The 14,649-nt window shown below is 34.2% G+C and overlaps 1 protein-coding gene across 17 annotated transcripts in view; it reads right to left on the bottom strand.

Moving 5' to 3' along the window:
• The window catches only part of KLF12 (KLF transcription factor 12), a 511,676-nt gene that overhangs the window by 135,227 nt on the left and 361,800 nt on the right, over positions 1-14,649 (bottom strand). For all 17 annotated transcript variants that reach the window (XM_074329362.2, XM_074329360.2, XM_074329369.2 and 14 more), the window contains one exon: positions 7,358-7,904. In XM_074329362.2, coding sequence (XP_074185463.1) covers positions 7,358-7,904 — 547 coding nt within the window. The remainder of the gene's footprint in view (positions 1-7,357; positions 7,905-14,649) is intronic.

Genomic DNA, 14,649 nt, shown 5'->3' with positions numbered 1-14,649 from the left:
CCTAACAAATGAAATAGTGTGCTAGGTGTCACTTCATAACACAGTGAACACAAAGTCCATTTTGTTAACCTCTTGCTTTAGCTACTTTACCTTATAAATGGATTTGTCTCTTGTCTGTATCTTCACTTCCTTAAGTAATATCTACCTGTGAATGAAGTATCATCACTCTCCTAGGTGGATCACCTCTAGTGTTCATACTTTTCTTTTTTGCCTTTGTACTTTTATTTACCATGTAACTCTGTGGGGAAAAGCCAATTAAACTCACTCCTTGACATTTTATAGTTTCCAAGGAGCTTACCTAGTTTTCATCTTTCTGCTAATTCTCTTACGAAAATACAATTTCTCTCTCCTCTATGAGCCTGTTATTATCAAACCTTAGAACAATCCCAGTCTATGCCAGATAAAGCAGAGGAGTCAACAGATTGTAGGTATTTCAAATAAACAAGAACATAAAAAGCCAGTTTTTTGGTGGGCTGACGCTATGTAAAGTGTTGTGCGTGCCCAGAAGTGAAACAAATACAGTTAAGTTTCTACTCAGTGTTGAAAATCAGGTAAAAACAAACAAAAAATGACCAATGTGTCTATATAAAATAAGATTTTTCTGAACTCCTACTTAAAATTCAGATGTTCATAAATATTGACTGACTGCCTTTCTCACTATTTAACAAGTTCCTACCTTTGTTTTACAATGATAGAAGTGAAACACTCAAGTCCTGTTAAAGTCTGTATTTAAGAATATTAAACCAAAGGTCAACAGCTCTCCAGTCCCCCTTCCCTATAAGCAACATTAGAAAAATTAAAGAACATAACTAGATGGTTTGCTGATAAAATTCAGAATTAAAATATGAATCTCTATATAGTAGCTATCATCCTGACGCATAAGTTGAAGAATAAATTTACCAAAGGAAGCTGTGATACTTCAATCACTCAAGAAGCAAAGATAACCGAACTCATAAGCATAGGTCAGTTGCCCCAGACTATTCTGGTCCTATGGACAGACGACACCAGGATTCCACCGAACGGAACTAAAAGAGGACAGTCATGTGTAAGGTAGACAGAAGAAGTGAGTCTGTGACAAAATGAACTGTGATCTGAAAGAAGACATCATTAACATCAAGTGGGAACACTAACAACAGGAGAAAATTGGTGACACAAAGAGGCCCTGAAATGGGAAGTTTATGGGAGCAAAACTACAGGTGCATTCAACAGTCATAACCTCCAACAAGCTGTGCAGCAATCACTGTGATGACCATATTTCCTTTCACAAATATAAATGGCACAGGACTAAAAATATACTTATGGCTTCTTCCTGTAGGCTGCTGAGAAAAGCAACAGCCTGTAGGTATAAAATGGAGTGTATTTCAAATTTGCCCATGGCCACAACCCTTTGAAACTCCCGAGTGAGTTATGAAAATAAGTTATATTTTTGGAGTATTCTTCACTTCATCTAAATATAATGAGAAACAACAACAACAACACTCTTTTAAAGGAGATGGCCGAAGAAATTACATGCTCAAATGGAGTTGGTTTCTGAACAGCAGTATCAACATGCTCTTGCCAGATATTTTGGGGGAAAAAAGTAATTTATACTCAAGGACCTAATCACATAGAAGTTTTAAGTCACTTATGGCCCATAATAGTTATTTTTCAAATACGACACCATTATAATAAAAAGTCTTAGTGCAATAAATATTTTGTAAAATTCTGGTAGACGGGGCTGCTGGGATTGCCTTTTCATAAAAGAAAATGTGGCTGCACAGGAAACTGGAGCTGAGTTAGTTCTTCCCTCTAGGCAATCTAGTTTATGACAGTCACGTGACAGGTTTGGGTAGCTAAGGGGGAGACAATAATGGAGAAAAGGGGAGAAATAACAGACCAGCTACATAAACTAATAAAGAAGAACGGGATAGTTACCAGGGAAGATAATTGGACAACAGTGAACTACCCACCTGGCTGCACCAGGCTTTCAGTTCTGACTGTTCCAAAACCACTGATCAGTAACACCCTTGCTCAAGCCATATTCCTGGAATCAAAGTGATGTGACCTGTTCCTCCAGCTTCCTTTTTTCTTTCTTTCTTTTTTTAGCTCTTTAGTTGCATTTTCACAGACTGGTTATGGTACTGCCTTTAAGTATTCTGGATTTCTAAAATGTTAATATCTATTAATACCCAAATGTAAAAAGTATCTTCAAATGACAAACACAAATTACTTGGGGTTAATCTTTCATTGTGAATGAATTCTGTACATTTCACTAGGTGATGAATGAGAACTGTTTGTTCTTACATTTATGTTAATTCTAATCGTTTTTATAATTCTCAATGGAACTCAAATTTTACTGAACTTTTATTTGTTTGCTTTTCATGATCAATCCTAGATCAGTATCTTCTGTTTTTGCATTTTCTTTCATTTTTCATTATGTATCTTTTTTTTTTTTTCCTAATTTTTTTTTCAATCTAATAAATTGACTTTAGAACTTGGGTTAATTACTGCAAGATGCAAATTACTTCCACAGTAAATGTAAGTAACTAACATGCAATTAAGGACTTTGCTTCTACAATTCTTCCCTCTCTAGAAGTACCCATTTTCAACGATCTAATGGCTGATTCTTGACGAAATACAAATATGCTACTCCCTCTTTTAACACGCTGCGTAAGGCAGGGTTTAAATCCCTCATACCCCTCTGTTCCGGCAGGTTTTTAAAAGAAAATACTTTAAAATGCACTCTTCTCTTTAAAGCGTAAATGCTTCTATGTCATTTATTATTTTTCTATGGAATTTTTTTAGGATTTACTCACCTATGATGTTAGTAATCCCTCCTGGTGTGATACTGCAGAAAGCAGCTTCCTTTGTTATTAACGAAACACAAATAATTCAACAAAATGTGCAAAGTAAAAAGAGTCAACAGTAAAAACGAGAATTCTCGTTATCCGTCCCTAACGCATGGCTCAGAAAAAAACGAAGATTCTCGTGATCCGTACGCAACGTGTTAAGATCTCTCCCTTGAGAGCTTAAATGCCTCCACAGCTACCATTCCATTTCTCTACAATTCTTTCCTCCAGGAAAACTACTCCAAAGAGCTGTCTACACTTTAGCCTCCCCTCTTTCACCTCCTATCTGAACACAAACTCACTTCAGTCGGCACTTTGCCCCACCACTCCACTAACACACTGTTAAGTATCACCAATGAACTCTACCATCACCAAATGCTCAATTCTCAGTCATTTTATTTAGCCCATAGCAGCTTTTGATACAATCAATGGCTCCCTCCTTGAAAGACTCTCTTCACTTGTGTTGTCTTTAACAATCTTCTTCTTACCTCACAAGCAGATAGGAAAGAAGAGAAGAAGAGAGGGAGGGAGAAAGGGGAATCCTAAACACTCCTAGTCTTTCATTAAGGCACTAACAAACCAAGAACTTTGCGTACGATTTAAGACCCTCTATGCTTTCTGCTGTTAAGTTGCTGTAAAAATTAATGAAAATATCCTGGGAAATTTACTAAAAACTTATCTAGGCTGGACTGAAATTCATTTGCAAGGTAAAAATAATTCTTTTAGAGTCTTGTTTATAAATAACATGTCTCAGGTAACGTAATAACAAATCGGGCCAGACTAGTCTATTGGTTGTTGCTTTTACACAAGAGCCTTCTATCTCCCGGAACTATTACTTTGGGGGGTACCATCTGCTACTTTGCCCTTTTGGTATCGAACAGAAAACTGTCTTCCTCCGGAGACCTTCTCTGACATCCTCCCTCTCACAGCTCTAGTGGAAATGGTGCTTGCTTACTGTACCTTCCAAAACATCATGCCATTTTTCATATTATATATTACATTCAAGGCCCAACTGAGATATGGTGGTGCCCTGGGTTAGCTAACAACTTGCCATTCCTTTACACCAATATTCTTTAAATATTTGGATGGACTGAGGGTCTATCCTCATTTCACATCCTTTTGTTAGTCATAGCCATAGGGAAGTTTTACCCTACATCATCCCCAAACCCTAACTACTCCCTTTCAGCATCACAGTAAAAACATTTCTTCCAACCACACATGACACTTTTTTCTCAAATACAACTTTCTCTCTCTGCAATTATAATTAAATTCTCTGCCCTGGGCAAATTCATGACTTGTCTATGTTTTAATTCAACTCTGTGTTACAATTACCAGTTGATTATATCATTCTTTTGCTTAACTTAAGTTGATATATCCCAATAGACTATAAGCATCAGATAGAAACAGCATCTGTTTTGTTTACCACTGTATCCCTGGTGCCAATAAAATGCCTGATACATGATGGATGCTCAGAAAGTACTTAAATGGACAAATGATTCAATTCATATGACACTTTATCTTAGACATGGATGAGTACATTCATGGTCCTTTGTGTAATGTGACATACGGCAATCTGTTTCTCTACCAGAGACCAGATATGTTATACCAACTTTAAAAGTAATTAGCCAGTACAATCATCTACATTTATATGGGCTACTATTTTTATTACTAGCATTTTGAAAATCCAACTCTCCTATTGTATTTTCTTCTGCTCATCCATACCAGATATACAAGTGCTAAGTGGGAATGGAAACAGGGGCTCCCTTTATCACTCAGCTATTTCATTGCTGGCCTACTGCCTAGCTACATATGTGCAAAATAAAGACTTGAAGAATGAGTGAATGCTCTTTCCCGTATTCATTCTGTGAGGGAGGCAGGCCTCCTCCACTAGACACTTTTACCATCATCTAATTAATCAGGTAAACAATAAAAAAAGGTATAAAATGCTATAGCGATACTTATAGAATATGGTGGTTATAAAAACTTAATATAAACTAATAAAAATAGAAAATATGGGATGTCTGCAGACAATACTAAACTCTCATCCCTTATAACTTGTGTAGTAATAACTTTGAGAGGTATTTCTATACTAATTTCTTGGGGTCAGTTTTTCCTTTTTCAAGTCAATGTGGTTTTTTTCCCCCTCCAACTTTCTGTTTTTACAAGATTGAAAAAATTTCTGAACATTAATGCTTCACATAGTTTGGGGGCAGATAATAATGATGAAGAATTGAAAACATTTATGGGTAGCTGACCAATGCTAGATATTTACACATAAACTCTTACTTAATCTTCCAAGTGATCTTCAAAGACAGATGTTTTTAATCCCATTTTATCATTGAAGAAAATGAAGATTAGTGAGATTAAATAACTTCCCCATTCCGAAGCTGTGACAGAACTAGAATTCTAACTCATACATTCTTGATCCCAAATCTCATGCTCCTAACGTCCACATCATAATCCAGTGTGTTTATGACTATATAAATGTTTATTCTGGATATGAGAAAGCTATTGAGTGAAAAACACTGTATATAACTAACAAATATACTCATGTAGAGAACAAATTACAGGCTGAGTTTTAACAAAGTTCTTCTGCAAAGATAGTTCCCAGAAAATAAAATTTGGGCAATATACTTTATATATTATACAATTTAAATAAAAATAATCTCTCCCATAAAAATGATACCAGCAAGTAAAAGAGATATCTCTTTTTTCCTTCATTAGTGCATCAAAATTGTAAAAAAAAAAAAAAAAAATGACATGAATAATGTTAAAATCCTTATCAATGGACTGCGTAATAAAAGCAGTATTTCCCTTAAGTGGTTTTGCACAAAGATTGGGTTCTATGGTATGCACATATACACATGTATATTAATGAAATAATACAATATTCAAGGTCATATTTTTGCTAATTGTTAATTCCTAACTCTGAAAAAGATAATAAAAACATCTATAACTATAAAAGAAAATAAAGACCTGAGGTATCTTTCAGTTATTATTCAAATCTACTAGCTCATTTGGATCAGAAGTATTAGTGATATCAAATAGGGTTTAGCACAAGTAAAATCCATGAAAAGGCTCCCTACTCCTTCTTTTTCTTCTGCCTGTTCATGAAGAGGGTGGTTGCACTAGTTCTTGGCTGTTGACCATATAGCACGATAGAGAGAAACTGACATGTAAGCACAGAGTATCTGCATCTCAACATTGCAGTTTAAAATCTCTGATTGGTTTGAGTCATGAGGTTTTCCACGTGGCAAACTGGGAAGGTGAAATTTGTTTCACGTGCCATGAAGAAACTAACAGCAGTACTCATAAACAATAACTTGCCAAAGATGAATGCACAGTTTTGTAGTGTATGTTTGCAAAAATTTCTCTATGTTCACAACCGAATGTTACTCCTATGCATTGATACCTACCTTATACAAGAACCAAAACAACCATGTTTTACCAGCATTTTATGAGAAAGCAGTGTTTGATGTAGTCACCAATCCTATATTAATTATGGGCCTTAGTAGTAATGCAGTATTCAAAGCAAAAAGTAATACAACATAAAGTCTTAATCCATCATCATTTCTAGGTTCTGAAGACAAAATACACACATGTGTATTCAGTTTAAAAGGGAATGAATCAATGATCATGGGCATTTTACATTTCTACTGAAGGGTGGCTTATTTTTTAGATTCCCCGGAAGAGAAGGAAACAACAACAACATAATGCTATTACAAGTTCCTTCTAGTGAAAATTGGAAACAAAAAAGAACTTGGAAGTAGATCAATAAGTTCATAGTTAGCTGCAAACTCTCATATACAATTAATTAACTGAGCATTATTAAATGCAGTCATGTAGCAAAGTATCTTCCTGCCTTCTAAACTCTGGAAGGAAATATTAATATTGTGTTGAACTATTTCCATCATACTGAACCATCCTATTATTTAAAATGATAACTTAGACTTATGAAAATAAGAATTCAAGCTACATGATATTTTTGTAGCCAAACAACTAACTTTAAAATTATTTTAATGGTAACTTAATTCACAAGTTACTCAACAGGGAATGAGCAGATTCCAAACATTACAATTTCATGGCATTTTGGTATTACTGTCATCCAAATAAGTTCCATTCTGAACAACTGCAAGAAGAAACATACTGATTTACTTTTTAAAAATTCAAAATGGGACGTATGCATTTATATCTAACATTATGCTAGCTATAGATTGCTCTTCCCATCTGGGTATTTGAAGGTAAACACTTTTTTTTTTTGCAAATTTAGGTATTTGAATTCTGACATAAAATGACTTGATACATAAAAATATAGATTAAGCAATACTGATGATATACCTAAATAAATATGAGATTAGTTCCCACTAAACTATGCTTTAGTCAATGGCTGATCAACTGGTGGTTCTGTCTTCTGCCTTGAACTTGTTTGGATGTACTGTATTTGCATACCATTTAGGGCCCACTCACTGAAGAAAAGAAGAGTTACCTCCAGTGCTGAAATGAATCAAGGCTTTGCTCATGTCCCTTACCTTTGCCATGACTTCTCCCATCCTCCAAAAGCGGCACTACAATAGTGTTGTTCACGTTTCCGGGTGACCGCACGGCTGTGTAGACAACAGGCACCGACTGTACCACCACAGGGATGCGGTGAACGTGACTCAGTTTGTTCGACTGTAAATTCATGGGGCTTGAAGGCGGTACAGGATGGATAATGTGCAAAAACTGCTGGCCTCCCACACCAGACGCAGAGGCAACCAGGGGCCCTGGAGTTAATACTGTTGACGAAGATGAGGCTGAAGATACTGATGTTATAACAGTTGGGGATGAGGCTGGACGGCTAGAAGACGAAGAAGAGGTTGAAGTTGAAGAAGGTGAGGAGGCAGATGCTGTCATGGAAACTGGGAGGGATGAAACAGCTGTGGGGGATGTCCTAGCTTTGTTGATTGACAAGTCCACTGGCTCAGTTTGCGTTTGGAAGTGATCTACAGGTAAGGAGTCCTCCGGAGGTTCCCCTTTCACATTATTTAGCAACAGGGGAACAGCTTCCATATCGGGGTAGTTGTGGACGTTTGGAGACTGCGGGGAGAAAAATGGAACACATATTTATCTTTGTTAATCACACAATTTAATAGATGAAAAGATTTATTACTGGAATGTGTATTAATTTTTCTCTTATTGCTAAAGGACATTCATTCATTCCCCAAATATTTAAAGGATTGCTCTGTGACAGTCATCATGATTAAAGCTGAGAGTATAAAAGTACAAAACAGTAAAACAAGACCTCTGCCATAAAGACATTTTCATCTTATTGGGAGAGAGAGGCACAATTTTGTTAAAATCCAGTGATGTAAGTACTCTAGGGAGGAGAAAAGAGGCCACAGGAACCTAAAAATGATGAGCAATTTTTACATAACATCTTCTAAAAGACAAGCTCAATATGCAAAGGATTATCTACTTAAAATTGTATAAATACAACCTATTTAATTAAAAACATTCATTTTGTTGGTTTGACCCATCCTGCATTTGTGAGTCTCATTTTCTTCAGTTATAAACTAATGAAAAATTTGATTAGATAACCTTGAATATCCTTTCCAGCTACAGAATTCAACAACTTCATAATCAAACCCTTACTCAACTATCATAATCTGGATGCATAATATTACCTAGCAACAATATTAGGAAAACTTTCATATTTGATGCAAGAGCTACCATACCATTCTCATGAGCATTAAAACAGGGCACAAAGTTCTCCAACCTCCCACACCCAATTACCACATTATTTAATACAAATAATTTCTAGTAATTGGACCATAACTTAACTCTTAGTGATGCCAACATTTTTCTCAAAATCATATAAAGAACTACTATAATGTACCTTTTAGAAAATAATTTTAGAAAAAACTTATTCTGGAAATTTACGTTGTCTGTTTTGTTTCATTTAAGCCAATAATAATAAGTTTGTCCAAGTTCATTTTCATTCTTTTAAGTTTCAATAAACAAAATTTAATAATAATGATAATAACAATAATAATAAGGATAATAATAATGACCCCAAGGTTAATGGGCTCAGCATTTAATTATTGGGCATGAATATAATTTATTATATTTACTCAAATTCAACAAGTATTTATTGGATGCCTACTTCTGAAGTAGGCTTACAAGTTGTATTAGCATGTGTCAGCCTAGCCTCAACAGAGAGAATTAGACTGTAACAGATCATTTTGGTTTTATCTAATTTGACCAGGCTAACACAGACATTACTGTTCTATTGTGTGAAAACCAGAAACATTTTTTCAGCCTCATTATGGTAGAAGAACAACAATGCCTAAAATAATATTAAATTGGTACATTTCATTCTTTGTTTAATAAAAGATTTTGGTTTGCTATTCTCCCCCAAAACTTGAGCGTACACTTAAATGAACAAAACATGTTCCTAAAAATCTTTCTTTATAGAATATAAATTATAGCTCCATTCAAAACATACAATAGGCATTAGTGTAAGGGAATTTTATTCTGCAACAATGAGAAGAGAAAGAAAATAAGTAAAAAATGGTACCAGATCAACTAAAAAGGGATATGGGTTGATGTTTTATTGTTGTTGTTATTTTTTATGCTTCTAAGTTAACATGATTACTGATCCACAAAAAGATATGAATTAGAAAACATAAAAATGAATTATCCAAAATATCTACTGCATGAAATTCTAAGTAACAAGATTTCATTTTATGTGCTGAAACTAAGAAGTTTTTAAGCTTCTCAGACATTAAGAAACAAAAGAAAAAACAAGCACCATAAAATGAACTACTTTTATAAAAAACTGTTAGCATTAGCCAGTCTTCTCACTAGAACAGTATTTCAATTGGTCCCCAGCATTATCATCTAATTTCTTTATACAACAATGTAAGCTGTTTCTTATTAGTATGTTATACTCATACAGAAATTCTTTGTTATTTTATGAAAGGCTGCTTTCATAAAATATCCCAACTGGTTTATCATTAAAATTATAAAATATGTAATTAAGCACTTCTGACTTCAAATATAGTCTTAATTAATTTCTCTCTTTTTACTGTATTAGACATATTCAAAATCCTAATTTTGAAAATAATAACTACTTATACACCCAATTTTTCTCCTCCTATCTACTAAAAACAAGCTTTCTACATGGGTTAACAAACCAAGGGCTGAGATGTAATTCATCATTATAGAAACATTTTATAATATAAACAAAAGACTACTTTAGTAGATTATGACAATACAGGAGGTGATAAATATGGAGCTTATTTATATAGAGATGGCTTCTGAGATATCAAGCCTCACTGAGTTTTGCAATCTGCTTAGACTTTGCTAGATTACAAGCAGGAGTCTACCTTTTGTAGGTATCTGCTTAATTCCTTATTAAGAAAATTATTTATTTTGTAAGCTCTTTTACAGCAACAGAAGAATGTTTCTCTTATAATTCTGTTGTATATACTAGAAAGCTATGACGATCAAATATTAATAGCCCTTAGGTGCTTTCAAACACTTGAGAACTATATAGCTTTTGCATGAGCTCACATCAAAAAATAGAAAATACTCATAAAACTAGGAAGGATAAACCAAACCTTTGGACAGAATACTGTATCTGGAACACTCGATGCATTATGCATAAATATATAAGCATAAACATTACAGAGCTACACGCTGGTTCCTTTTTCACATGCAGCAGTTGAAATTAGCCAGTATGTCCAAAAATAATGCCTCATCAATATAAAGAGGATAATTCATCTTTTTACAGTGTTAAAGTGGACCATTCATCTGTTTACAGTGTTAACATAGCATCATAACCTCACAGCCCATACTAATTGTTTCTACTAATGTGGCAGGTAGAGTCATCCATAAATCCAGTTTCAAGCAGCACATACATACATGTAAAGCCAGCAATATTGCTGAAGTACGGTTTCACATCAGCTATGGCAGACTCTTGCTCCTCCTTTTAGGAAAAAGAGACCAGAAAGCCTTGATCCTGAAATCAGCATTAGGAATTCGCTTCTTTACTTTCAGAAAGTGGAACATTGAAATGCACTGGTTCTGAGGTTTGAATCCATGGATGTGTAGCTATAGTGAGGTGATGGGAAGCAGGAGGCAACCAAGAGAACGAGAGCTGACAGAAACCAAGAGAAAACACCAAAATAGAAGAACTGAGAGCAGTTAAAAATTATATAAAAGAACTAGGTGTATTTGAGAAAGTGAGAGAAGATACGGGTATGTTATTAGGAAACTAAGGAGTAGGGACCTAAACAGACCAAAAATGAGGAAAAGTTTTAAGTTTTAAGTGCAATGAGGTAGAGAAACAGAAGAACAAATAAAGGATTCCATACTAAAATTTTACTCTTGGTTACTAACTACTCAATTCTTGATAGAACACTTATGGACACTCATAGCAGTGCCAACTAAGCGTTTCTGTTGTTTCTGTTGTCTTGGTTCTGTAGTTTCTGATATTTGTTTGTTTTTAAAAGCCCATCAAGCCCATTACTTTTGCCTGGGAATAGTGACATTAGCTGACTTTTTGCTGATATCTCTAGTGTGGAAGAGATGGACAAACACTAAATTTGATATTATCTAAAGAAACAATACTCCTCTGAAGACACGGAGATTGTAAGGAAACACTGGATTTTTGTCAAAGAGAATGAGAATAATTTCATTTTCCAAAATATTATATAATATCACTTGAAAGGATCCACAAGTAACTTTTTAAATAAAATGTCTTAAGAAATAATTGCATACACACAAAAGTACAAGGTAAATGTAACCACAAACTTCATAAAAACCTTGTATGTGAAAACCTAAAGATAAATATAAACAAGATTATTTTGCCACATATTATCACTTTCTTCAAAAGTCTTAAAGCCAATTTTATTGAAATATAAATAAAATATTTTATATATAATACTGTACTGAACATATTCCTCTGTGATCTAGGGATAACATGTGAGCTTTTCTAATCAGATAATCACTTTCCTGAATAAACATTTTAAAATGTAACTTCACCTTTTGGAAATTTGTTGAATGAATGTAAAAATGAATCTAAAACCTGCTGTATGTTAGGACCCAGAATATTAGATGTGTTTCCTACAGTTAACCATTACCATCAGTTGGGGGGGGGAAAGCATTTTTAACGCTGGTCATATATTTTTATAACATGGGAATCTTAAAAAAAAGAAAAAACAATTTCTGAACACCACCTTATCTTTGGAAAGCCCTCCAGAGATTCTCATGTGTAGTCATGGTTGTGGGGCATTTGGATAATATTCTGTTAAATGTTAGCCAAGATTTATAAGCTGTTTGTTTTGACTCTAATGGCACCAAGGATTTTTAAGTAGTCTGTGTGCACCCACGTACACACTCACCCACAGACAGGAAGTCCCCCACTATCTATGCATTCATCCATTCATCTATCCAGCAAGCATTAAAATAAATTGGCTTTAACTTTATAAATTGGTTTAGTTTTATATTTATACATTTTTTGAGAAATAACCTCATGGCAGTTTTCAGAAGATTGTAAAGTGACTTGCCTAACATTATATATCTCCTGGCTTAACTATTACAATAAACTCTGCTTTATAGCCTGTTGTGTGGTTATTATAGAAAGAAAATTTGATGTGGACACAAAAGCCTTTAATTCATGACCTACCCTGTCACCTATTTGCCGTGTAATCTTGGTATCATCATTAAAACTCTCTAGGTCTGAGTTTCTCCACCTATAAAAGAGTAATATTAATTCCAAACTCATATAATTGTTGTAAAGAGTGAATTAAGGGTAGTAAAGATTGAATTAAGGGTATTAAGTGCTTTTAAGTAATACTGAGAAATGTGGGAGGGAAGCGACTGAGTTTGCCCTTTTAGTCTAAAAATTAAAAACAACCTAATCTATTACTATAACTCTCAGAAGTGACTTAACTCACTGAACTCAGCCTAAGATATATTCTGATGCAGGATTGCGTAATTCAGTCACTGTAGAGGTACAGTGTTTGCTAAGCAACCAAACAGATGTACAAGTATATTGCAAAAGTGGTTGAACAAGTTGGGATACTATGAGCATTTTTAGGGTCTACATATGATTTTAAACGAACACATTTTCTCTTAAAATATAGAAGACAGTCACATGAAACTAATTCTTTTCCGTACTTTAAATAGATTGGCCTACGGGATGATCATGTAACAGTTGATGTAATACATTTTAATTGAATGGTCTGATTTCTTAATTCCATAATATAAATAAGCTATATGAATCCATAGTTCAATTTGTATCCATTATGGCAAGAATACATAAATATATTAAAATAACTGTTATGGGATGTTGGCCATTCTTTGTCCTATCACGGGATGAAACAGCAGAGCGTTATTTACTTTTTCTGTGTGTCTCAGTAGAAAATTATGTTAAGTTTCACTGTCTGACTTGATGATTAATTGAATATGTACATTTTTTTTATGGGAGGTGCTGAAAGAAACTTATTGCACTTCATGTAAAAAGGAAATAATCTATGATTCTGTATCTTTTGATCACTTCAGTATTTAAATTACATGGCATTATTTTAAATGCAAGCACATTGTAATCAAAGAGATGAATTCCTTTTTTTACATGAAGTGCAGGAGGTACCTGCCGTAGTTTTCATGCCTTCCATTCCCTCATTAGTTAATGAAATTATAAAGCTATGAGCGCCAGGCTTAAAGCAAGCAACCTCCAACTCTGGCCATCTTAGCTCTAAGGGTAAAAGTCACCGAAAATCCATTTGTGAATAGAGCCTGCACTTCACTTTCCACTCTATTGTTTTATTTTAATAAAAAGGAAAGCCTATTTTTCAAGATTCATCTTGCATGGGCCCTCATGGTCATCATTTACCTTGTTTTCAGCTCAGTGATTTTTATTCTTTACTCTCCATGTTCAAGGGCAAACTCTTAAAAACAAATGTCACATAAATGTGAATTTATAAAACTGACCAAGAAAAAAATGAAAGCCGAGTATACTAATGAATGAGATTTGTAGTTCTTTTAAAAGCATAGATGAAAGAATAAAAGGAAACAAGTAGAAATATCTTACATTGACAATCTGGAACTTGGTTTCAAAAGTACTGACTGAGTTATCTACTACATGTAACGGGGAGAAATTTGAATGAATATGTAATTCAACTGCTTTATATTAATCTCTCAAGTGTTAGTTTAAGAAATGATCAATTCTTTGAGAAAATTCAGAACATAGGCATAATATAATGGACTCTGTGCTATTACATTTATGTTTTTATGCTTTCACAAGTGAACTGAAATGCTAACCTTTAAAAAGGGCTCAATACACACACAAAAAGTTATCTCAAATTTTACTTATTTTCTAGTTATTAGATTTTTCCATGACCTATGTATTTCCCAGGAGTTTCATGAATCATAGTATCTACCTAAAACAATCAGAATCTATGTTACTAATTGACTGTAAATCTGAAACTCTGGTTTGGCAGGTGTGTGGGGTAGAATGAGGGGAGAAGGATTCTCCTATACGGTGGGGAAGGATAGAGTGGATTCTGTTTACAGATTTTTAAAATTACTAGCAGACATTCCTAAGCAATGAAAAGACTGACAAACATGTCTGGACATGAACATAATGTTATATATGTAAATTACAAATATTTAGCAAATAAATAATATTTTGTTATACCATATAATGGGTGAAGACTCAATCATAGCTGCTCGATACCATTGTGGACAAGAGAGTAAACCACTTAAATCCTACTCACCTGAGCAAATGAGGTAAAGAAGCAGTGTCACTAAAGCAAACATCAAGAAGGAAGCCCAG

The sequence above is a fragment of the Rhinolophus sinicus genome, chromosome 16 (genome assembly GCF_057876585.1).
Source record: "Rhinolophus sinicus isolate RSI-liver-muscle chromosome 16, RSI-T2T, whole genome shotgun sequence".
NCBI lineage: Eukaryota > Metazoa > Chordata > Mammalia > Chiroptera > Rhinolophidae > Rhinolophus > Rhinolophus sinicus.
This window is presented reverse-complemented; position numbering and strand designations above follow the sequence as displayed.